Consider the following 25997-nt stretch of genomic DNA (forward strand, 5'->3'; position numbering starts at 1 on the left):
CAAACTGACAAACATAAGTGTGAAGTGGAAAAGATCAGTACACTGGTCAATTCGATGTCACTGATGAGTGCCACTGCCAGAGTTAAAAGATGTGATGCATGATACTCAGTGATGCTTGGAAAATGAAGCTTTTTCCATACCTGTTGGGCAAACATTGTAGTACGTCCCTGTTAAGCCCAATTCATACCAAAGATTCGCAACATGACCAAAAAGTTTTAAAACGTTGCAGTGGTGTGAACTGACCAATCTCATTTGGACTCAAACCGACTGATGTTGTCGCCTGTGACTCATCTTGTCAAATCACCAGCAGCTGGTTTTAGAACGGAAGACACATCATCTGCTGTGGCAGCCAATTAACCTGCCAGCCTTAGCAAAGTCCGCTGGTCCAGTCACTTACAAACTGTCACCTGGTTGAAAAGGCAGTTATGGGCGGAGGCTCAACGAGCGTGTGTGTGTGTGTGTGTGTGTGTGTGTGTGTGTGTGTGTGTGTGTGTGTGTGTGTGTGTGTGTGTGTGTGTGTGTGTGTGTGTGTGTGTGTGTGTGTGTGTGTGTGTGTGTGTGTGTGTGTGTGTGTGTGTGTGTGTGTGTGTGTGTGTGTGTGTGTGTGTGTGTGTGTGTGTGTGTGTGTGTGTGTGTGTGTGTGTGTGTGTGTGTGTGTGTGTGTGTGTGTGTGTGTGTGTGTGTGTGTGTGTGTGTGTGTGTGTGTGTGTGTGTGTGTGAGACAGTGAAAAAGAGATGGAAAAAGAGATGGAGAATAAGAAGGTCGAGCAAGCAATTCAATGAATAACGAGTGGGAGCGTAATCCAGAACAAAGCAGTGAATCAGGGATATAAAACAGTATTTTCGCTATTTCATCACTACTAAAAATGCAGCTGTAGCACACTACCTCCATCCTCACTTATATTTTATAGTGCTACAATATTATTATATAATATTATATCCAGCTGAGAAAAAAAGCCTGAAAAGTCAGAGGTTAGAACAGGAGTACAGATAGGTGTTGCTATGGAGATGATACACCGCCTTCTCACTGGTGTGAACTGGCAAGTTTCAGAACATTGCAAGTAGTTTTAGCACATATGCTGCTAGTTCGGAGGTTGTTGTTGAAAGGGTTGCCAAAAGTACACAATCAAGTTCCGGTTTGTAAACAAATGCATGATTTTTCTAGAAGTGACCAGAATGTGTGATTTTGAAATCCAGACGATGAAGATGTCTTGACCACTGGAGAATGGACTCCTGTGCTCATTGTAGATCTACTGCATGCACAATGTTGTTCATTTTTCGCCTGTGTTTACACCTGACAAGATCCAATGCCATTGGACAAAAATACTTCCCAACTTGGCAGCTGTGAAAACCCCAGTTGTTTCTTAGTGACCTGAAAACTGTGTGTACGCAGGTGCTGTTTGCGTGTGCTGAGGCCCTCCATGCCCATGGCTACAGTAACGAGGCGTGCCGGTTGGCCGTGGAGCTGGCCAGAGACCTGTTAGCCAACCCTCCAGACCTGAAAGTGGAGCAGCCACAGACGAAGGTAGATGCACTCTCAAGTCCCTGCACCCTGCTATACATTGTCCTATGTCCTTTGACTTCTCTTCTCTCCTTCTGTTGTACAGTCTCAATCTTCCAAACTCATCAGTCAGCATCTTGAACTGTGTAGTGGGATATTGAGCCTTTCTTCATGAAGGAAAGCCACCAGATTCTTCTCACATCTGTTATATATTGGCATTGTTACTGTGCCAGTTTGTAAATAAGCAACACATATTAACCATTCACAAGAATTAATAAATTCAAAAGTGAACCTACTTGTCAGAAGTAAAATGTTGTTACATGTCATCATCATAATTATTATTTCCCTTGTTTGATTTTAGGGTAAGAAGAGCAAGGTGTCGACCAGCCGTCAGACACAAGTCGCCACTAACACTCTGTCAAAAGCTGCCTTCCTCCTCACTGTTTTCAGTGAACGACTGGAGCTCCACAACCTGGCCTTCAGCACTGGCATGTTCTCCCTGGAACTCCAGAGACCACCTGCATCTACCAAAGCTCTGGAGGTCTGCCACTCTTACACACACACACACACACACACACACACACACACACACACACACACACACACACACACACTCACTCTGTATCTGTATGCACAGGTACATGAAAAACCCAAAAGTGAGTTGCATTGAATGGTTGTACAGTTACATTTATTGTATTTCTATCTGCTATGCAAGGGTTAATGAGCGACGAGGTGTCCTATATCAGAAATTAATAATGTAGTTTCCATTACAGTTGAATATCTGGAATAAGCTTGGTCTCACCGAAACGCCCCTAATTTGAATGTGAGCTGCCCCTGGAGGCCGTTTTTCTCCCCTGAAAAAAAATATGATGCTGATTGGATATAACTCTAAGCGGGATGTCACGTGTGATAGGAATTGATGCCACAACCACACGGCAAAAGTAGAGTAGACACTTTTATCCATTTAAAAATTAAAAATTAATCTTTGCACGGGCTTGTTAAAATGAGTGCTGCAGCAACTGGGTTGGATTCTGATCTGTCGTCTTTTGCTCTCTCTCTCCCCCATTTTTAGCAACACACACACCGTACTGAGCTATTCCTTAAGGGAGATGCGCTATATACGTCCTCTAGTTTGCACCTGGGCAAGCCTGTCCGTCACTAACACACACTTTTACATCAAGGATGCAATGGTCAATAGTGTCGAAAGCAGCACTATGATGCCAAACTCTTTGTTTTCATCGTCATTTTTGAACTAAATACATTTTAATAATAGTCAGATCTTGAAGTGCTCATAAAACTGACTAGATGTCAACTGGATTATTCAAATATAGGATACGAAGAGAGAACTAAACGTATTATTATAAATTAATTAATCACCTTATTAAGTATTAATTAGGCTAATGAATTATTCCTTGTTAAAAAGGGCGCACCACCACCATAGAGACAGGTAATGTGGACTAAGCCCGATGGAAACCTAGTCACCTGCAAGCATTAAAAGAAAACTTTTCTATCAGTTTCTCTTATCAATTAATTGTATCAATTATTTTCTATCAATCAGTGGAACAGTGACCTCAAAACTTTGCAAAGCAGAATGAAAGCTCACAGACAACAGCTGGGGTTTTGGGGGGTTTTACTACAAAAATATCGATATATTTATATACATAATATACATGATAGATTATAACATGAAATGACACACGAGAATAATACACAACATTAATGGGCATGGTGAAGCTATGAAATGGAAATGTAATTTCTAATCATACCTTTATGGAAAGTAAAGTTTAATATCAAATAGCCAGTGGTCACCAGATTTGCTCATTAAAGTACCAACAACGTCATCTCACCAAACTCAGCTTTGTGGAAGGGGGATCCAAGAGGAAGGAGGTGGGTTTCACAGCTCCAGAGCAGTCTTCCAGACGTGCAGTACACCGGGTCTCTCTGAGGTGCAGGGCTGTCAGATCCAGGTCGTCAGATGGTTTGTCAGAGGCCGAGGAGTGGACGGGCTGTCCAACAGGGCGGCATGCGACAGGGGACGCCTTACCGTGGCAACTGATATTTAGTGTCAAGGGTCACTTTCGTTGTGAACCTTAAATCTTCTGCTTTAAGCCAAAAGTCTTTCTGTATTCTTCAGCGTCGACAGCGTTGAGTTAGGTGGATGAGACTTGGTCTCTTCTTGCGAGCTCTTGGGGATTTTGATATAAACTTTAGTGGCTAACTTTGCACTGTTGACTAAAGCTTAATTTCTCCAGCCAAGTTAAAAATAAGCTTGTTCTCAAAAACACGAGCACTAACTTAAAACGACGTTTGACTGATTAATAAAATGTTATTAATCAAATAAAACACTGAACTTCGTTTAAACAAAGTCAGGCAGAAAGTTTCCTGTAAAAATAAAGACAAAAATGAACTACATAGATGTTACAAAATAAAAGACAAAGGATAAGACTAAGAATAGTGATTATTGCTATCGTTAGCACAGGGCGATGCATGAGGGTCAAGCTCGTTACATGGCTACTTACTAAATAACACAAAAGTTTGACAAAATATTATTTAAAAAAAGATTTTATGGATTTAGAAAGGGTTTATTGCTTCCACTAAAAATAGTCTGTTGGAACAACATCCCAGCAACGTGAACTTTGAACTGATTCATAAAATGGCAGCCGTACCTGATGAGATTTTTTGCTCTGTCAAAGTCCGTAGACATGTTCTTTTGAATCAGCCAGTCTTTAAGTCCTACTTAATGTATATGTTGTATGAAAACTATGAGTACTACTGACTTCATGTTTGTGGGTTGACCAGGTGAAGCTGGCCTACCAGGAGTCGGAGGTGGTGGCTCTGTTGAAGAAGATTCCTCTGGGCTTGGTGGAGATGTCCGCCATCAGAGAGAGAGCAGAGCAGCTCAGAGACGGAAACTTCTGTGACTACAGACCTGTCCTGCCTCTCATGTTGGCCAGTTTCATTTTTGATGTGCTGTGTACCCCAGGTAAGCACCAATTATTGTTTGATGAGTTTAAATGTTGAGTTCTATTTACCGTTACCCTTTCAGTTTTTTTTTTGTGATTGGTACTGAAAATAAACATCTTTACAGATGTTTGGGATATAATTGACAAGCTGGAAAATAAATTAAATATCAACAAATATCTCCCGCCAGAATCAAAATTCACTGGCTCTGCCTGACTGATTTTGAGAAAGTGGTTACAGAGTGACTGAGTTGCACTCGGACTAAAATAAAGAAATTTTCAGTGGGAGCTTCAAGAATTAACATCCCTTTTATTTTTATCCATATTGTTTGTGCAGTTGTGTCTCCAACGGGTTCCCGTCCACCAAGCCGCAACCGTAACAACGAGATGCCTGGTGATGAGGAGCTGGGCTTTGAGGCTGCTGTCGCTGCACTTGGTACATTTATTCTCGCCCTGTTCCTTAATTTCTGTCTGGATTAGTTTTTGTCACTCATCTGCTCCTCAATATCTCTGCCCTGTACTGTCCATTACACTATATCCTGTCTCCCCTACGCTGCCTGCTGTAATCCTTCCACTTGTGTCTGAAGGTATGAAGACAACAGTAAGTGAGGCGGAGCATCCTCTGCTGTGTGAGGGAACTAGGCGGGTGAAAGGTGACCTCGCTTTAGCTCTCATGATCACCTATAAAGATGACCAGAGCAAGCTCAAGAAGGTAATCATCCCTACTGTGTTAATTCTTACCATTTTATAAGAAAATGGCTTTTTTTTCTTGAGCCAATTTTCAGATATGACTGATAACTGTGAGATATGTTCTTCCAGTAAGCCAGGCATCCCTCTTCCCACTCTCTTACTCCCTGTGTTCCCTCCTGCTTGTGTCTCTCACCCCCCCATCTTCAGATATTGGATAAATTGTTGGACAGGGAGAGTCAGACCCACAAGCCTCAGACCCTAAGCTCCTTCTACTCCAGCAAGCCAGCAGCTGGCAGCCAGCGCAGCCCATCCAAACATACTGCCGCCAGCCACAGTGGGGTGAGTGGGACCTCCGGGAGTGTCTCTAAACACGTGTCTTCATCTTCGTCTGCGACCACTGTGGCAGCCTCTTCTTCCAGCTCTTCCTCGGCTGTGGTAGTGGCTAGTGAAGAGGTGGCTCATCAGGCTGATCTGAACCCGGTGCCGAACACTGCAGCAGGAGAAAGCACTGCTGAGACCAGGGAGCATGGTGAGAATCCACCACTACCAAACCCTTCCTGGGTGCCATGTCTCATTATACTGTAGAACAGTGATTAACCAGGGTTACTTCTGTAGTTGCCTGGGGTTATGTGGAAAGATTGTAGTATAGCTCAACTAATATACAAATAATAGGGATCATAATTTGATAAACAGAATATCCACATAACATTAAGTCAACTGTAACACCTGGACAATAGATAATGCAATTGAAGAGTGTGTGAAAATGAGTTAAAGTAGAAAGCATGCACAGGGTTTAAACAGATAGCTAAAAGTAATGAATACATAGTTGTTAAAACAGCTTAAAGTAAAGAATAAACGGTTGAAACATTCAGCTTTCCTCCAAGAAGTAGTAGTAGTTTGATTGCTGACCAAACCGACATAAATATTAACAGTTCAATTGTATAAAAACAAAAGCATTGTCCACTTTTCTATAATGAATAATGTTATACATATGGAGCATACAGTAGGAGTTGATGAAGAGGATATGTGAGTTTCGCTTGACAGGGCTGTGTGTGTACGTCAGACCAAAAAGGAAACCATTGCTGTAGAGCATCCACAGCAGCGTCATATTGTAGAAATGGGTATTAAATGATCTGGCTCACATGTGGATGTGCCCGCTCAGATGTGTAATTACCTATAGAGACAAAGTAGTCCCTGTCCTTCAAGTAGGATTCAAACCATTTTAATGCTGTGCCAGAAAGTCCCACACAGTTTTTCAGACGGCCTAGTCATATGTTGTGATCGACTGTGTCAAATGCAGCACTGAGATCCAATTAAGACTGAAATTTTGCCATTGTCCGTGTTTAAGTGGATGCCATTGAAGACCTTAACAAGACCGTCTCGGTGCTGTGGTGTGGTCTAAAACCTGAGTGGAAGACATCAAACAAACATGAAGTTTTTCCGCTGCTTAAAACAGCTTTTTCAAGGATTTTGCTGAGGAATGGGAGGTTTGATGTTGGTCTATAATTGTTCATTAGTGAAGTGTCTAAACTGTTGATAGGCTTGATAACAGAAGTGTTCAGGGCCTGTGGGAAGACACCTAAAAGAAGAGACATGTTTACAATCTGTAGAAGATCTAAGGCCATGCAGTTTAATACATCTTTGAAAATGCCTGTTGGAAGAATATCGAGGCAGCAGGAAGAGGATTTCAAATTATGTATAATGTCCTCCAAGATCCTATGGTTAATCATATGAAACTGTGCCATGGTATTTGAGTTAGGGTTAGGTGGACACATGGACATCACTGCACCTGATGTGCAGGCACTGGCTGTTTGCCTAATTTTTTAATTTTGTCATTGAAAAAGGAGGCAAATTCATTGCAGGCCCTGGTGGAAAGCAGTTCAGGGGCTAGTGACACAGAAAGGTTTGTTAGCCTTTCGACGGTAGAAAACAAGGCACGTGTATTATTATTGTTTTTGGCAATGATGTCTGAGAAGAAGGATTGTCTTGCATTTTTGAGCATCAAGTTGTAGATTTGAAGTCTTTCTTTATAGATGTCATAGTGAACCTGGAGATTTGTTTTCCTCCACCTGCATTCAGCTTTCGACACTTTCTTTTTTCTATTCTTACCAACGTGGCATTTCTCCATGGAGACTTTTTTTTTTTGACCACTTTCACCTTAGTGGGTGCAATGGTATCAATAATATTTGTAATTTTCACATTGAAATTATCAACAAGCTCATTTACTGGGACCCAGGAGAGGGTTGGTGTGGAGGAGAAAGCCTGAATAAATGCTCCACAGGTGTTTTCTGTGATATTACGTTTTGTGATTACTTTTCTTTGAACATCACACTTAAAGAAAACACAGGAATGATAAAAAAGAGCAACATCTATCACAACAACCTTAGAAATGCTCACACCCTTGGACATAACTAAGTCCAGGGGGGGTACAGTGAGTCATTTGAGAGATGGTGGAGATGATAGAGATATAGAGACTTCTGGTGCCATATTCATAAAACATCTTAGAGTAGGGGTGTCCCCGACAAAAAAAAGATTCCTAGTCGAATCTGATTCGTCACATCCTGCCTATAGTCAACTAATCGTCGAATCAGTTTTATTTTTTTTGCTCATTAAAAACCCTCTGATGTGAGTCGAGCGCTGCATGGTCACGAGTGTCAGGTAGAGGGTTAGAGATTGGCAGTCGAATCAGGCTCCTCGAAACGAATTCAGGGTCACCCCTTGCTTAGAATAGGTCCTAACTTGCTGATTTAGGAGTAACTCTTAAAAATAAAGGGGTATTTCACTCCTAATTTTACGACTTACAACTTTTTAAGATAAGTGTAATTCACAAGGCATTTTAGTGCTAAAAATAGCACCTAAATCTATTAAAACGTAGGAGTCCTCTCGAGGACTCTTATGTCACTAAGAGTAAATGAGGAAGGACATAACATGGCTGCTGCAGTCAACATTTTGGAGAGATTAAATGATAGTGAGTTTTTAAAAGGGGTTTGCCTTAATGGAGATGGCATTATGAACGTGGAAGAGTTGGTCAGTGATTAGATCGCATCACCAACCAATAAAACCACCAAATATCACTGCAGATTAAAGTTGGTACATCTTTCTGCTGTTTGACCATGGGAAAAATGCAGCTGTTTGCTCAGACGATCTTGGCGTCTCTCAGCTGTCAGGAGGATTTTGCTCCAGGTGATAAATATTCTATCCAGACCCAAAATAGTGCTGCAGTTCATTCACTCCCCCATTGAAGTGTTTCTATCATAAATTCACTCTTAGAGACTCATTCCCTCTCAGCCAATCACTGTGGGCATAGAAGGGATGAACATGATGCCACCCATAGTCAACCCCGCCCTCTAGTCTTATTTTAGGAGTCCCTCCCACTCCTTGGGAAAAGTTGGTCTCAGAGGGTTTGGGAATAGGTTTGAAGAAATTACTCTTAACAAAGAACTTTGAGTGCAACTCTTAGAGCTGAGATCAAAAGTTTTGTGAACATTGTCCTTGTTTGCGGATAACAGATGGGCCTCCTTCAAATGACCAGCAGAATGAAACGCCTCCGTTTAAGCTGGAGGCCACAGTGCCCAGTCGGCTGGCACTGGGGGCGCGATGTGGATACAGCCAACGCTGCTGGGGCTCACCTGTCCGCCAGAAGAAGAAGCACACTGGTAAACTCAATAATGTCTATTCTTAATACAGTCACAACTTAACCTATCCTTAACAATCCACATGATCAGCCAGACAGTGCTGATTTTTAGCCTGGCTCATATTTTTTTGTATTTCTGAAACAACATATAAAAACTAACCAACACGCAGAGCAGTAATGTGATGTGCATGTTGTATGGACAGGCATGGCAAGTATCGACAGCAGTGCTCCGGAGACAACCTCCGACAGCTCCCCCACCCTCAGCCGGCGGCCACTCCGGGGTGGCTGGGCAGCAACATCTTGGGGACGGGGCCAGGACAGTGACAGTATCAGCAGTTCATCATCTGATTCCCTGGGCTCCTCCTCCTCCAGCGGCTCTCGCAGGGCAGGAGGTGGGGCCAGAGCAAAGAGTACAGACACTAGCAGGTAAAGTACTGCACAGAGCACACTAGCTGGGTTACTGGAATTAGCAACAATAGATGAAATAAAGAAACAAAGACTGCCTGTTAACAGAAGTCTTGAACTGTGACTGATTTCTCATCAGTTGGCATCTGCTGACTTGTCAAGTCCCTGTCAACCTGTGCCAGTTTTACACTTTTACTTACTTACAATACTTACAAGGGGTAAACAGAAGTCCTGCTGTAGATACCTTTAGTATGACATAACTTTTTATTCCTAGTTCAGCGTCCTATTTGACTTCAACACTACAGTACGTACATGTATATGTATCGTACATGACCATGCCTGTTTTGAATCCTATCCCCCACACTAGAGCTGCAACAGTTAATTGACTGATCAATAAGTAGATCGGCAGAAATGTATTGACCAACTCTTTTGATAATCAATCCATCGTTAAAGTAATTTTTCTTTTAAAAAGTGCAGAAAATGCTGCTTTCAGCCTCTCAAATATGAAGATTTCCTGTTTTTCTCTTCATATGAAACTGAATATTTTTTGGATTTTGGAGTGATAAAATTACGTTTTAAGACATCATCTTCTTTGAGAAACTAAGATGAGATTTCTTTATTTATTTTATTTTTTATATTTTATAGACAATAGACGATTCATAGATCGACTAACTGATTACTTTATAAAATAATCTGCAGATTAATTGATAATGAAAACCCAACGGGTCAATGCAGATGGCCGTCTACCAAAGAGCCAGGTCTGTTGGACGTTCCTTCCTGTTAAAAGGAAGGCTGGATAAATATGTTGATATTGCAACTTGCTGCTGCTGATGGGGGAAGTGTTGGGTCTCTGCAAATCATGAATAAGTCAGAGTATGCTCTTGGCCTTCTCTATATGTGAAGTGTCTGTGAGATCAATTTTGTTATGATTTGGCATTATAAATAAAATTGAATTGAATTGAAAATAATCCTTAGCTGTAGCCCTACCTCACAGTAACTTTGTTTACATTCTTTCATTGACTTTGTGATGCAGAGCGATGATGGGCTATGAACCTACTTATAGAACTGGAGTCACATCCAGGTAACTTCTATTTCTCCTTCCTTCTTTCATTGGCTGTGATAGAGAGCTGGGTTCACTCTGAGAAGAAGGCTTGCGATGGAAATGTATTTGCTAGATGTGTTACTGGGATATTACTTACAAAATATTTCTGAGCCTTTCTTCAACTTTCTTCAACTTCCTTAATGGAGACTGTTGAGATTAATCTCAACAGTCTCCTCTAGCATCAGAAACTTGTTGGCGAAAATGCCAGTAGCCCAAGCTGACTAGTCACGTCTCTTGTGGTGTCCAGGTGGTATATCTGTAGGGGCTGTAGCTCCAATGTGTAGTTACATTTTTGAAGGAGGCTCACATCAGCCACGGCATAACTATGCTGCTACACCATAACCTCTAACATACAACTGTATGACACCCTCAATAAAAGTGATGTTCTCCAAGGGGGCGAAACTATATGTGATTAAACTGTTCCAGAATGCTTATTCAGATGTAGTATTAACAGTCAAACAACAAACTCCCAAACCACCTTAGTTTGCAGGTAATCTTGTTGTTTGGAAAGATATAGAATGGTTGCCATGAGATGGAAATAGTTTTAAATATCCTTCAGACTGGCTGTCTACTGCTCTTACGCTTTCAGTAAATTGTTGAACTTTATTTCCAAATACTACTTTTGGTAACACTTTCTATGACGGTCATGTCATAAGCACATTAACATTGTACATTATAATGCAGTTATAAGGCTTTATTAAATTCTTTATAGACATTTATAATTTGTGCATAACATATACAAGGTATTATGAATATTTTACGTGGTGGACATGTATTATAACCTCAGCATCTGTAATACTCAATGTCAGAGTAACTACATTATAACTAACATAAGTTTAGCCAGTTATAACATCACATAGAGAGCTGCTCTAATGTATCATAATAGATTATAAACTCCAAGTTTCTAAAATGGAAACATATCTTATTAACATCAATAATACCCCAAAGCATGACTTTGTGAGCACTTTATAAGGTTATTAGCAATAATAATTAATTAGTATCTCTTTATATGACGTTATAACTGGCTAAAGTTATGGTAGTTACAATGTGCTGCGTAACCCAGGACTCAGATTCTTCTCTCAAATGCTGTTGTTACTTTGACATGGGGGTATAAAGCGTTATGATGCCGAATTTATCCTACATTATGTCCACCACTTCTAATACTTACAAAACCACGTATATGTCATGCATGATTCTAAACCTGTTTTTATGAAACTCTTTATCTTAAATCCTTATAAATGCATTATAATGTCTTATGATTGTGCATTGAATCTTTATCTGAACAACTAAGATTAATTCTACTTCACATGTATATTATTGTTGTTGTTGTATCTCTATGTTCAGGTATAAAGGGCGACGTCCAGAATGCCATGCCCCACACGTGCCCAACCAGCCATCAGAGGCAGCAGCCCATTTTTACTTTGAGCTGGCCAAGACAGTTCTGATCAAAGCTGGAGGAAACTCCTCCACCTCCATTTTCACTCAGCCCTCAGCCAGTGGGGGCCACCAGGGGCCCCACAGAAACCTGCACCTCTGTGCCTTTGAGATTGGCCTGTATGCTCTTGGCCTTCACAATTTTGTCTCACCCAACTGGCTGTCCAGGACCTACTCCTCCCATGTGTCCTGGATCACTGGTGAGGCGGAATGTATTCTTTGTTTGCTTTCCTGCCTCCACCCACTCTTCTTCCTGTCCTTACTGTATCTTCTCTCCTTCTCTCAGGCCAGGCCATGGAGATTGGCAGTGCTGCCCTCAACATTCTGGTGGAGTGTTGGGACGGTCACCTCACCCCTCCAGAGGTGGCATCCCTAGCTGACCGAGCATCCCGGGCCAGGGACCCCAACATGGTTCGGGCGGCAGCAGAGCTGGCCCTGAGCTGCCTGCCTCACGCTCACGCCCTCAATCCTAATGAAATCCAGAGAGCCCTGGTGCAGTGCAAAGAGCAGGTACTGTGAGAGTGGCTGTCCACTGAAAAACTGTTGCTCAAACTGTAGCTGAATAGGTCAAATGCTGCTGAATGTGTTTGTAAGTGTGGTCTGATTTGATGCTATGGCGGCACGTTCCACCCCCCCAGGCCAACAGCAGGTGTTCAAACAAAATCAACAATCAACAAAAATAGCTGGCCATTCTAAATTTGGAAAAGAAGATTCACACTGTTTCCTAGTGCTCATGGAGTTTCCCTTGGGTCTGTCATGAAATAAATTAGAATTAATGTTTATTAATCAGATAAGCAAAATTTTTCTTCCGTCAGTAGTTCTCTCTCCATCTCCAAATGGGAGGTGTGCTAGCAGTCATCTACTGTAGTGGCTGTGAGGAGTAGCTCATACGATCACAATTCAAAAAGGCCGAATTATCTCTTTAAGTATAATATCGTTAGCAGAATGAAATAGTTTCAGCGCAGGAACGCAAAAAAATGTTTCAAGAGACACAGCATGTGAGCACAAGGTAAACATTGAATGACTTGAGTGACTTGAATGACTTGAGGAAATGGAGATTTACTTATCTTGAGTCCTGGCGTGTAGAGTGTCAGAGAGTGAAATCTGAATTTGAAATGAGTTCTGGCACCACAATATGAACTTTAATCTCATATAATCTTTTTCTCTCTTTCAATTTCAGAATTTGATTAAATTGCAATTTCAAAATCCAAATTGCAGCTGAATACTGTTGCCCACACACACACACACACACGTGTGTTTCTTTAAAATGCTCTTAAAGTCAGCGGAAGTCTAAGAAGATATTTAGCTCCCTGGAACCTTCTGATAAAGAAATCAGAGAAGACAATGCATGATTTATTGTATGACCCATTGGTTTCTCCTCTTCACTCAACGTAGGTTCTCTATCCGTATCTCCTCCAGGACAATGTGATGCTGGAGAAGGCCTGCATGGCAGTAGAGGAAGCAGCCAAGGGTGGAGGTGTGTACCCTGAGGTTCTGTTCGAGGTGGCTCACCAGTGGTACTGGCTGTATGAGCAGTCAGTGGGCGGGGGTTCAGGCCAGCAGCGGGAGACCTCAGGGCGCTGTGGTGCCAACGGGGGCTCATGCAGGAGGCCCCCAGAGTCTAGCTGTGTTGTCCTTGACACTGGAGCCAACATGGAGTCTGCTGGCGTGGCAACGGTCACAGCCTCAGTCACTGCAGCAGCTGTCGTACCTGTCATCTCTGTGGGCTCCACCATCTATCAGTCCCACGCCATGCCGGGCCAGGCCATGGCTCACCCCCACAGCCAGGGCCTCCACCCCTACACCACCATTCAGGCCCATCTCCCTACCGTCTGCAGCCCCCAGTACCTGGGACACCCTCTGCAGCATGTGCCCCGACCCACTGTCTTTCCTGTAGCTGGGGCTGCATATCCACAGGTAAGAACTGCACTTCATATAACCATTGGTGGAATTTCCTTTTTTATGAACAAATAGCCAAGAGGTTGTATACAACTGCAATTTGAAAGTACAGTTTTGACAACAATTGGCAATACATTTTTTTGTTGATCAACTCATTTTTTAAACAACCACTTGTTTCAGCTCTAGCACATTTCCACCCTTGTGTGTTCATTTGCACATTGTCAGTTTGTGCATACCCAAATCTGTTTAGGAACCATGGAAATGATCAAAAAGCCCAAACATTGCAAACATGTTAAAGGCTTGGCTAAGGTGGAATGTTGCCATACAGAAAAAGCATTGATCTGAAATGATTAGTCAATAAATCTACAAGCCAGTCAACAGAAAATTAAAAGGCTATTTTAATAAGCAAGTCATGGAGTATTTTTGAAGCAAAAATGCTTCTAAGCTGTGTATATCTGCTGCCTTTCTTCGACATATAGTAGAGTAAAATGAGTATCCGTAGTTCTTCTTGTCTGAGAGGTCTGAAAGCTCTGGAAAATTTTGATGTCATGTTTTCTGAGATTTGAAGACCAAAGAATTAATCAAACGATTAATCAAATTGATTAATTTACAGCAGATTATTTAAATTAAACATTTGAAATCTCTTAAATGTATTTGAAACTTGCCTAATAAAAAAGTGGCTGTTGTGGAACAGAGTCCCAGGGTATCCTGTTCTAAGAAAATAATAATTAAAGCAGCAAGAGGTGATTAGCGTGTCCTCGCAGCTGCCGAGCATCACGGGAGCTGGCCAGACCTTGATGTGTGCCCCCGCACCTTTACGCGACCACGCTCTGCATCCAGTGTAGAAAGCACATCGAAAATTTGATGCAAATGAAATGAATTTTGTCCTATCAGCCTGACTTTGTGTTGTCGGTAGGTGGCACTGTGGCTGTTGGCCAATACTGGCACATTATTGTCTTCGGGCCTGGACTGTCATCATGTCTGGGAAATTTGTTGCAGGAATCGGGAAACATGAGACTTTTGAAAGAGTTTGGACAATGTATGGGGAAGTTACAACAACTTCCTGTTTTCATGGCGAGAGGCGAAACTTTGGTGCCTTGCATCATCCACATTGTACACTTAAAGCGCAAACCCCGAGTATCGTTTGTTCAGATGTGTTTAGATGGTACTAACCGATTTGGAAGTATTAATTGTGTTAATTGTCCAGGAGGAGTTCACTAAAGTATGACACATGTAAAAGTAGAAACATTTGCATAACATTCAAAATGGCCGTCTTCCTGTTGAGTTTAGGATATTGCTCCAAGAGGCCTTTTTGTACACCCTGATGAGTTCTATATGCCTACTGGTTTTCATTCATTTTTTTTCGTCAATCGCTATTTTCTATGGGGCTCTAGTGAGTCAATTTGCCACGCCCATTTCTGAAAACACTGAAATATGCCTGAATTATTTATGAAGTTTGGTGAGTTTTTGAATATGATAAAACTTCCAAAAAGGTAATCTGTCTCTCTCTCTGTGTGTGTGTGTGTGTGTGTGTGTGTGTGTGTGTGTGTGTGTGTGTGTGTGTGTGTGTGTGTGTGTGTGTGTGTGTGTGTGTGTGTGTGTGTGTGTGTGTGTGTGTGTGTGTGTGTGTGTGTGTGTGTGTGTGTGTGTGTGTGTGTGTGTGTGTGTGTGTGTGTGTGTGTGTGTGTGTGTGTGTGTGTGTGTGTGTGTGTGTGTGTGTGTGTGTGTGTGTGTGTGTGTGTGTGTGTGTGTGTGTGTGTGTGTGTGTGTGCCCACCTCCTCAGGGGATGCACCCAGCCTTCATCGGTGCCCAGTACCCGTTCTCGGTGGCCACAGGCCCCCAGCCACCTATGGCAGCCACAGCTGTGACCTTTCCTGGTGTACCCGTACCGTCCATGACTCAGATCGCCGTCCATCCCTACCACGCTGAGACCGGCCTGCCCCTCAGCACTGCTGTAGCAGGTCAGGACTTCCACTGTGTTTAAATCCAGAAAGACCTCATTGTTGTTCATCGGTAAACCTCATCCAGATATGTTGAGGTTTACAAATGGGATAGGTTTGTGTGTTGGTCTAACAGTAAGATGTGCCTGTCATGTTTTACAGTAGGCAGTGTCCACTCGGGCCCCACCATCCAGGCCATACAGGGAACAGCTCTGACCTCCCTCTCCTCCCAAACCGGCTCATTGGTCAGCACTCCGTTCCCAGTAGAGGATGAGCAGCACAGCCAGCCAATCAGCCAACAAGGCCTGCACTACCTGCATTCTGCCTACAGAGTCGGTGAGGAGTTTTGTCCAATAATTATATTTTACTCTCACTAATGCATATGTCGTAGGGCTGCGCGATTATGACAAAAATCATAACCATAATTTCTTTCGTAAATATTGAGATTTTAAAAAGATCTTTTTTTGGTCTTTAAATATAATTGAACTGAAAAAACAAAAATAAATATATGCACGTAAATATGAGATAAATAATAAGGTGCAGACAGGAGGTCTTTTAGGAGCACGATGTACCTGCAAAAGCCACATCTCTGCAACCTATGAACATTATTACATGATCACAGCCAAAATAAATCACCTAAGCTAACCATTCTTCCCTCTTCTGTCTTGAGCCCTGTCTTATATGCAGAGATTGTACAACGGGGCCGTGTTTGAAGCCTTGCTAAAGTTTGCATTATGAGCAGCTGCCTGCCCTGTTGCAGCAGTTCTGCCCCGATTAAAAAGTGTCTGGACTTCTTCGTTCAGAGAATTGAAGTGCACACAAGTTTTAGGTTTCTTGCAAGTGTGTTTATGACCTTGTGATTATTGAAAGTAGCTGAAACCAAAGCTGACCGCATCTGCATTGGTCAAAATACAAGATTCAGAGTTTCATTCAATATATTCAGAGTTTCATTAAATATATTCAAAGGTTCATTCAATATATATTAATTTCCTGAATGGCATGCCATAGTATACATACAGTATATATATATACAAGTTGAAACTTGCAACGTGGAGGTCTGCAATGTTCTGAAACCTGTCCATTTAGGTTTAGACCAATGCGACGAGACGGGACGGTGTATCATCTCCATAGAAACGGCTCTCTGTACTTCCGTTCTGACCTCCGACTTTTCAGGCTTTATTCAAAGCTGGTTATAATTTGTAGCATTGTAAAATATAAATGAGGACAGAGACAGTGAGATACTCACTACAGCTGCATTTCTATAGAGATGAAACAGAGAATACCGTTTTATTTCCCTGATTCACTGCTTTGTTCTGGATTACTGCGCTCGCTCTCTTATTCATTGTATTGCTTGCTCGACCCTCTCTCTCTCCGTCTCTTTTTCTCTCTCTCTCTCTCACACACATGCTCGTTGAGCCTCCGTTCATAACGGCCTTTTCAGCCAGCTGACAGTTTGTCAGTGACTTGACCAGCGGACTTTGCCAAGACTTGATTGGCTGTTGAAAAAGGTGACGTGTTTCGTTTTAAAACCAGCTGCAGATTAATTTAAAAAAAAACATGATCTATTTTGTCCTTTTGTGTGAAGGCATGCTGGCTTTGGAGATGCTGGGTAGGAGGGCTCACAACGACCACCCGAACAACTTCTCCAGGAGCCCACCTTACACCGAGGATGTCAAATGGCTGCTGGGACTGGCTGCGAGGCTAGGTGAGCCTGCCCATGAAAGACTTGAGTGGCTGAAGCAGGAATTTATTGGGTAACAAATAAATTAAGGATTTAGTTAAGGAATGGCGTCACAAACTTGTGACACTGTGTTGAATGAATGAGCACAGGTCAGGTAGATTAGAAATGAGCCGGTTACCTTGAAGTGACACTATCAGGGTCAGCAGATCAAATGCTGCTGGAAGTCCCCAGGACCAGACTGAAAACCAGAGGGGACCGAGCCTTAGCGGCGGCTGCCCCTTGGCTCTGAAACAGCTTGCCCTGGCACATTAGATCAGCCCAGACCCTGGAGGTTTTTAAGTCCTTATTGAAGACCCACCTGTTCTCCATGGCTTTTAATTCAGGCTGAGCATGACACCCGTCTACTGTATTTATGTGTATTTTTTATTCTCATTGTATTGTATTGTACTGTTTACCGAACTGTACAGCACTTTGGTCGACCATTGGTCGTTTAAAATGTGGTCTATAAATAAAGGTTGAGTTGAGGGTGTTGATGGTGTTCACAGCCAAACTGAGCAGTGAATGACTGACGGCTTCCTTAACTGTCATTTCCTCTGTTCCCCATCTACATATGCAATCCTCTTCTGTCTCTTCCTTCTCTGCCTGTCCATCTTGTCAGGAGTCAACTATGTGTACCAGTTCTGTGTCGGAGCAGCAAAAGGTGTCCTCAGTCCATTCGTCCTGCAGGAGATCATCATGGAGGCGCTGCAGAGGCTGAACCCTGCCCACATACACGCCCACCTCCGAACACCTGCTTTCCACCAGCTTGTCCAGCGCTGCCAACAGGCCTACCTGCAGGTGTGCTGCAGCGATGACAGACTGACAGGCGCCGTAGCAGTTACTTCTGCAGCACAATCAGCCCACACATATCAAGGAACAGATCCTCCTGGTTTATACAATAGCTGAGTCATTTGTGGTTGGTCTGAATAGGTCTTTTAACTTTTCCCTGAGCTGTTAGCAGTAGCCTCTTCTAACATCTGTTCCGTCCCCCTGTCTGTGTAAGATATTTATTATTGTATTATGGCTTTGATTTATATAGCGCCTTTCTCAGTGCTCAAGGCGCTTTACAGAGTCCAGGTTCCATTCATTCACACATACATGGCAGTGGTAAACTACGTAGTAGTCACAGCTGCCCTGGAGCAGACTGACGGAGGCGTGGCTGCTAATCAGCGCCTACGGCCTACGGCCCCACCTCCTCAAACATACAGCAGTCATACACATTCACACGAGGCAAGGTGGGTGAAGTGTCTTGCCCAAGGACACAACAACCATGACACAAGTAGGGCAGGGCGGGGATCAATCCGCCGACCCTTCGGACATTGGCCGACTCACTCTACCAACTGAGCCACAAGTGTGTTTTTGTTTTTAGGAACGTATATATACTCTTTAAACTCATCGAAATTCAGTGTGTTGTACAGTAGATGACTGTTAGCCCGCCAACAGTTTTGAGAAGCAGACAGAAGTACTGACAGAGAAACTTCTGTGGAAACTGAAGGAAGTTGTCTGACAGCAAGGTACTCTGTCTCAGTATGTAAGTGGACAACAATCTGTACAGCCGTAAACATCTCGTCTACACTTGTTTCCATTTTTCTGGCTATTGCAAAGAGAGATGACATCCCCATTTCTAATCGCACCTACAAACATTAAGCTCATCAGACCTCAGATCTATGAGAAAATCCTCCTGGAAAGACTCCAGTACTCCATACTGTGCCAGCCCATAATTTAGAAGTGCATGAGGAAGTGGGAGTGAACACACTGAACAGCTCTCATTATAATGAATGAGCTGCCATGTTTGGAATCATTCTGCATTGTATAATATGTCTTTATTGACTCCTTCCTCCCTCCCTTTCTGCAGTACATCCACCATCGGCTCATCCACCTGACACCTGCCGACTACGATGACTTTGTCAATATCATCCGCAGCGCCCGAGGTGCTTTCTGCCTGACGCCCGTGGGCATGATGCAGTTCAATGATGTGCTACAGAACCTGAAGAGAGGCAAACAGACCAAGGAGCTGTGGCAGCGTATCTCCTTGGAGATGGCAACCTTCTCCCCGTGAGCGTGCTGCTCACAGGGAGTGTGTGCTGGGCCTGCACCTGGGCTCGAGGAGTCCCATCCAGCGCCCATTCAGCCTCCAGCATTGCTACTGCCACTGCACTGAGTGGACATCCACATTGTCTGGTTCTGTCAGGGACCCTGCTCTCAGCTACGCAGACTCAAACTAACGCAGCACACAGGCAGTACAATCAGACCCACAGAGACTTCCTTTTTTTAACGTGTGTTCGTCCACCCAGAGCTTAGAGGAGCAGTCAGGTCACATTCCTGCTCTCCTCTGGTTTTAACTGACTCCTCACTCTCCGGTTTATCATGGTTCATGTTTGTGTAACTGTGGAATTAAAATGTACTCCTTCCTTTCTTCATCTTACTTGTCTCTTCCATTTCCCTCAAACTGAAGACATTGATGGGGATTTCTCACCCTCCATCCTCCAATATTTTGTAGATTTGTGTAGTTTTAGTTTGGTGTGGGTCATTTTCATGCAGCAACATTCCTGTCCAGAGTGGTAGGGGCTGTCACGATTGATCTGAAACTTTGCAGTGTGGGGAGACAAGGATTTGCAAGGAAAAAAAAGGTTTAATATGAGAAATTATATTGTGAGTACAGGTGAGGATTTTTCAGTATTTTGTTTAATCTTTTTGATACTTTGTATAGAATATGACATGTATTCAGAGAGGAACGGCAAGAGAATGTTCAAGGTGCTGTTGTTTTGTGGATCCCTATTTACATTTCAGCCTGCCTGAGGAGTTATATTAAAACAGAGCAGAACCAGAGGCCACCTGACCACCGCTGGGCCCAGCAGGGCCAGCAAGGGCTCGCTGTACACAAGTTCTTTGTTATGACCTGACAGTAGGGCTGGGTATGTCTTTTTTTGCTAAATATAAATGTGTTTTTTTTCCGAAACAGTTAATGACTTTTGAAAAAATAAGCCAAATTTGTCAAATTCACAACGGGACTGTACAAAAAATCTACTAAAATAAAATACAGTAAAAAAAAAACATCAAGAGATGTTTACATGACAACAAAGCAAGCATTCAGTGGCTCCAGATGCTTCCTGATGAAAAGTTTAGAGAAGCAGCTGACTTCCATGTCTTTCCAAGTTTTCCTTCTTGTAAAACCAAAAAACAATTTGAAAACATTGCTGATAAAACCTTATGTTCCTGTAGCTTGTACCAAGTCAGTTTTCAGGAGCTGTCTTATTTGCCTCGTTCTGGCGCACCAAACATGAAAGAACTGAGTAAAGCCCCCACTAGTCACTGTCACAGTCTCCAGGGGCAATAATGAAACCATTAAGGCCACACAATGATAAGATTTATGCTAGTTTATGTTTCAAAAAGCGTGCTTTGGTTTTACTTGAGAGATGATGGTTGAGATCTGAGTAGCATTTGGGCCTGTCATGCTGGATAAAACAGTGGCTGTCTCATTTTTTAGCCATCTTCAAAGGGAATGTGTGCTTGTGCCTTCAGCGCAGCTAAGAATTGCATCTGCTTAAATGTGGAGGCTCCCTGAGGTCTTTAGTATCCTAAACTCCACCGCTCACTTGTCTCTGTGAGGCTCCAGCTCACAGCTCCACCCTGACCCTGAAATGAGACAGAGCCTTGGTCCTGCTTCGCCAAGCTGTGTGATGCACACAACTCCAAATAGTCGCCCTGACTCGGCAGAAATCTGATACAAGTGTGTTTCTTCAGTGTGGTTAGCTCATAGACATGGTGCTGTTACTTTAAGATACGTTAACGTTCCATCTCTCCAGGCAGCTGCTGTGGTTCTGAACCCGCTCTCTGAATGGCTCGGGACCTCACAGGTGAAGGTGACTTAGTAGAAAATGTACTGTGATATTTTTGTATTCCTCAAGTGTAGCTTGATTGAAAAGTTCTACATGTGCTGATTGCAAAAGGTTCTAATTTAGAGTGAAAATGCTAATAAAAAAAGATAAAAGCAATACAAAAGTGTAGAGTTTACTTAATAAAGATCATTCAAAACACTGACATGCTGTGGCTGATGTGTGGGATTCAGTAGAGTCAGCATTCATTTTCTTTACAGAGGTCAACAGGTCAAACCAGTGTGGTCCTGAGGCCACAAGAGAGCGCAGTGGGACAGTTATCAGATCATCAATCACCAGCAGTGAACACCACAGCTGCACTAGCAGCCTTAGCTATAGGGGGGCTAATTCCCGTCCCTGCATACGACTTCCGGTAGACCCCATGAGACCTCAGCTCCCCAAAAAATTACATTGGTGTCCATTGCAACTATTGGAACAATTATGTTCTGATCTGAGTCATTATCTGTCCTGGATTATTATCCCCGTCTTTACTGTTGCAAATTTTGCTCAAATTACTACTACAAGCCTACTTGTTTATGCTGTTCATTTAGTATAGCGTGGGCTTTAAAAAAATCTCATATATTACATCTGTGGACATTTTGTGTTATTTAAAAAATATATTTGAAAGATATTTCTGCTATTTAAAGCATCTTGACATTAATAAGATGGCACTCCAAAACTCACTGGGAGAAGGACTGATAGTGGAATGGTTAGTGTCAGTTTGTGAGGCAGTTACCTACTGAGCTGCCACTCAATCACTTTTAAGTTTAGTGTCTATCCCTCTTCCATGCTGTCAAGGCTAGATAAAGAGTAATGCAGTGGGCTGCATGTCCACGGTTTGTTTATGTTTTAATATATTTTTGACAGATCTTATTTAAGGTATATTGTCATTGATTATCTATACTGTGTGCATACCAATGTAAACGTATGCCAGTGTAATATTTTCAAAGTCCTACCTACCTTTCATCTTCGGGCCAAGGACATTTGACATTATTAAGGGTATATAGTTGTTTTTAAATAAGAAATGTTAATTTCACCTTGGTTTTCATCTTCTCTTTTGATTATGGTAGATGTGAGTTACAGAGATGTGTGTATGTCAATAATATTTTCTGTTGTCTTGACAAAACAACACTCGGAGACTTCCTGGTTACTTCCTATACAAAAGTAACCCCTTTCAATCACAAGTCAGAGACCAGAGACTTTTTACGTGTCGACACGGAGAAGAGAGGAGGTCAACAAGCTCTGCCTGGCTTGTCCCTCTGCAATTCTCTTCTCTCGTCCGCTCCCCTCCGTGTCTTTTTATTAAAGAGTACATGAATAATCATTTAACCAGTTACAAAAGAGTACATGAATAATCATTAACCAGTTATATACCTGTTATATCTTCCACTCAAGGTTTCCACAAGGCCACAGGTGGTCTTTGCTCAACAAGCTTCAAACAGTTAATCACTAACCAGTTATATATCTGTTATATCTTCCACTCAAGATTTCCACAAGGCCACAGGTGGTAAATATAATTGGTGCAGACATGCTGGCACATACTTTGGACCCAACTCTTTGGAGCAAAACACTTTTGATTATATACATGAAAAGAACACTTATGATAATATTTCATACATTTCTTTAACATTTCCCTGCTGTTTATCAGAAGAGTTATATTTCATTCTCATATCAGACACATACCATTCTCTTGGTAGAGCTTTCAGTACAGTCCTCAGGTTCGGAAATAACACTTCTTTACACTCAGAGGTAATCAGGTTAAACAATGTATTTTATGTCAGCCAGTGCACACTCCTCACAGCTATCACAGTATAAGTGTGTGTCTACTGTGGTGGATCCTTCGTTATGTGCATGTGAAGTTATCAGGGCCAAGTTCTCCTGTTGATATAACAGAGTCTCAGCCATGGTTCTGCTTATCACTTTGGACATCAGGGACTGTAGACAAGGCACGATGCACGTGATGAATACACAGAATAGGAGGAGAATCACAATTATGGGTGTCAGAAACTTCAGCAGAATCTCCCACCAGGCCCCTCCAGTGAGCCATGCCCAAATACCTTTAGAAACTTGCTGGTGATCCATTTCCTGGATTGCGGCGAGCTTTCGCAAGTTCTCAATTGCTTTAGTTATTTTTCCTTCGGGGGCGGAGTTATCGGGCACGAACGTGCAGCAAGCTTTGTTCACCATTGCACAAACGCCTCCTTATGGTGCTGCTAGTATATCTAGAACATACCTATCCTGCAGCTCCATCTCTCGTAAGGCCTGAACTTCTTCAGCCAACCCATCCAAAGCGGCAATAGTGAAGTTGATGTATGATGACATGCGGAAGTGCAGTGTTTCTATCATCAAAGCTATTTTCCCCACACCAATGTTTGAAAATAACAAGTAGAGAACCTTCTGCCCAGTGTTCCATAGCTTTTTGTCATCAGGGACATCAGTTCCCCAAACACCAGTCTGTGAACACGGGGTGACTACCTCTAGACAATGTGCAGTGTCGACTTCGCCAAGGTTTATGGGGGAGGCTGTTAGGGTTCGATTATTCGCATAACAGATCAGGATTAGAGCCTCTGGCAAGGGGATGCCTTGAGGAAACAATGGGTTAGTGCTGTTTATCCTTAGCATCTTTGTGAAATGACGCCCTTTGTATGGTGGAGTGACCGAAATGTTATGGTATTTATTGGTGAGGAGACCATTGGACAATCAGTAGGATTGTGCATAGGCCTAACTTCAACCATGGGTGTACCTGTAGACACTGGCATTTTGGTACAGACATAACGATCTGGGTCATGCCATTTCCTGTCAATGAGGTTACGATAATAATCACCTCTAGGATGTCGTATGCGGAGTGTGTATGGTTCAACAATAGGTGTCCATATGCTATGATTACGGAACAAATGTTTGCATGTCGTCAATGATTTATTGAGAACCTGAAGTGACCAAGTACCTTCTGCTGTGAGAATAATGTAATCACTACAGTATATCAAAGTCTTACCATGACCCTGCTCGTTGTCTTGATAACATTTCCTACGTAATCTGAGATTTACAGACCTCGTCATACCAGTACTGTTACGGAGAAGAAATTAATCATCACAGTTATCAATCACAGTTTTCACCATTGGAACCATTTCTTGATCCTTTGAGTCTTGAAGTGTTGTCCACATCCTTGGGGCGAAAGCAGCAAAGATCATTAGTGAGACCATCGTTGCACCTGCAGTCCTGGAGGCTAGCCATCTTCCATCGTATTTTGGCATGGTTTCACACTTATGCTCTCGATCCACTAAACTGAGAGGATCGTTGTTTTCTTCACTGACGTTGAGACGAATGGACCTAGGCGTTTCCAAACCCATTTGTAGTCAGACTTCCCCTACTCAGCGGTTGGAACGAGATCACTAAGTGTCCTCACTTTGCAATGTGAGAGATGTATCCAGCTGGACCTCTCAGCGATCTTTACAGCAGTGGGTGTGGAGAGAATAACTTGGAATGGCCCCTCCCACCTTGGACTGGACCAGCACTTCCTCTTTATCACTTTCACGAACACGTGGTCACCAGGCGTCATAGTTTTGTCCTCCTGGGGGCATATAGGAAAATCAGGCAGATTATTGGTTTCTTTACACTTTCTATGGCTCAGCGTTTGTCTCATATAGTCTGCCAATGTCTTCTCAGAGTCAGGCTCATCTTTTATTTTTAAATGAAAGTCAGGTAAATAATATGGTCTACCATATAGTGTTTCAAAAGGAGTCAATTTACATCCGCCTGTAGGCATAATGTGTAAACTTAGTTGTACTAAATCAACACATTCAGGCCATGGTCTTCCAGTTTCGTTCATGCATTTGGTTAGCTTATTTTTAATTGTGCCATTGAATCTCTGAACAAGTCCAGGTGAGGCCGGGTGATAAGCACTATGGTATTTCAAGTCTATTTTTAGGTTTTTTCCTATTTTATTTATTGTTTCGTTTACAAAATGTGAGCCATTATCTGATCGTATTCTTTTTGGTATCCCAAAGGTTGGGACTATTCATTTACATATAGCTTTCGCTACTGTGATGGCATCAGGGTTAGCACATGGAAACATTTCCACCCATTTGGAAAAGGCATCTATTATAACCAAACAGTATTCTACACCTTTGCTTTTGTTTAGTTTTATGAAATCCATATGTATTTCTTCAAAAGGATACTCTGGTTTTGGAAATGCACCTCATTTTGGACGATGTTGTCCTTGTGAGTTATGTTTAATGCATGTTAAACATTGATTACAATTTTTTTTTTTGAATATGTATTAACCCATAAGTAGTATAGTAGCTGTTCACTAAGTCTGTCATCCCCCCGTTTGAGGCATGGCAACGCCCATGGCTCATTATTGAAGCTCATTTGAACAGCGATCGAGGTAACCAGGGTTTACCATCAGGTCCAATATAAATATCATTTATTTTTGTAGCTCCTTTTTTCTGCCACATTGATTTCTCTATTTGTGGTGCTTGTTGTTGTCTTTCTCGTAATATGTCACACGTCACTGGTGTATTTTGAGAAGTTGAAACATGCAAAACAGGATGTGCGGCTAATTTAGCTTCTTTGTCTGCCATTGCATTGCCGATTGAAACCATATCTTTTCTTCTTGTGTGGGCACCACACTTGCACACTGCAATAGATTTTAGTAACATTATAGCTTTTAAAAATTCTTGTAATAACTTATCATGTGTTATTGGTTTCCCTGTTGAAGTTTTAAAACCTCTAAGTTTCCACTGTTGGCAAAATAAATGTACTGCTCCATATGCAAATTGGCTATCTGTGTAAATTGTTACATCCTTATTTTGAAATAATTTACATGCTTCAGTTAAT

At 42.4% G+C, this 25997-nt stretch overlaps 1 protein-coding gene across 4 annotated transcripts in view; it reads left to right on the top strand.

Moving 5' to 3' along the window:
* Positions 1 to 21185, top strand: part of zswim8 (zinc finger, SWIM-type containing 8) — a 55179-nt gene extending 33994 nt beyond the window's left edge. The window contains exons 11-27 of one of the 4 annotated variants that reach the window (XM_083923410.1): positions 1394 to 1525; positions 1863 to 2042; positions 4301 to 4483; positions 4789 to 4897; positions 5049 to 5173; positions 5359 to 5680; positions 8661 to 8807; positions 8989 to 9211; positions 10224 to 10271; positions 11637 to 11926; positions 12013 to 12236; positions 13122 to 13643; positions 15410 to 15587; positions 15729 to 15902; positions 17152 to 17271; positions 17906 to 18084; positions 19142 to 21185. In XM_083923410.1, the coding sequence (XP_083779536.1) occupies positions 1394 to 1525; positions 1863 to 2042; positions 4301 to 4483; positions 4789 to 4897; positions 5049 to 5173; positions 5359 to 5680; positions 8661 to 8807; positions 8989 to 9211; positions 10224 to 10271; positions 11637 to 11926; positions 12013 to 12236; positions 13122 to 13643; positions 15410 to 15587; positions 15729 to 15902; positions 17152 to 17271; positions 17906 to 18084; positions 19142 to 19345 (3360 nt within the window). In that variant the 3' untranslated portion in view covers positions 19346 to 21185. The remainder of the gene's footprint in view (positions 1 to 1393; positions 1526 to 1862; positions 2043 to 4300; positions 4484 to 4788; positions 4898 to 5048; positions 5174 to 5358; positions 5681 to 8660; positions 8808 to 8988; positions 9212 to 10223; positions 10272 to 11636; positions 11927 to 12012; positions 12237 to 13121; positions 13644 to 15409; positions 15588 to 15728; positions 15903 to 17151; positions 17272 to 17905; positions 18085 to 19141) is intronic. The other 3 variants (XM_083923411.1, XM_083923412.1, XM_083923413.1) reach the window with 3 other exon arrangements.
* The last annotated feature ends 4812 nt before the right edge of the window (positions 21186 to 25997 follow it).

This window comes from Echiichthys vipera (genome assembly GCF_963691815.1).
Source record: "Echiichthys vipera genome assembly, chromosome: 11".
NCBI classification, from domain to species: domain Eukaryota; kingdom Metazoa; phylum Chordata; class Actinopteri; order Perciformes; family Trachinidae; genus Echiichthys; species Echiichthys vipera.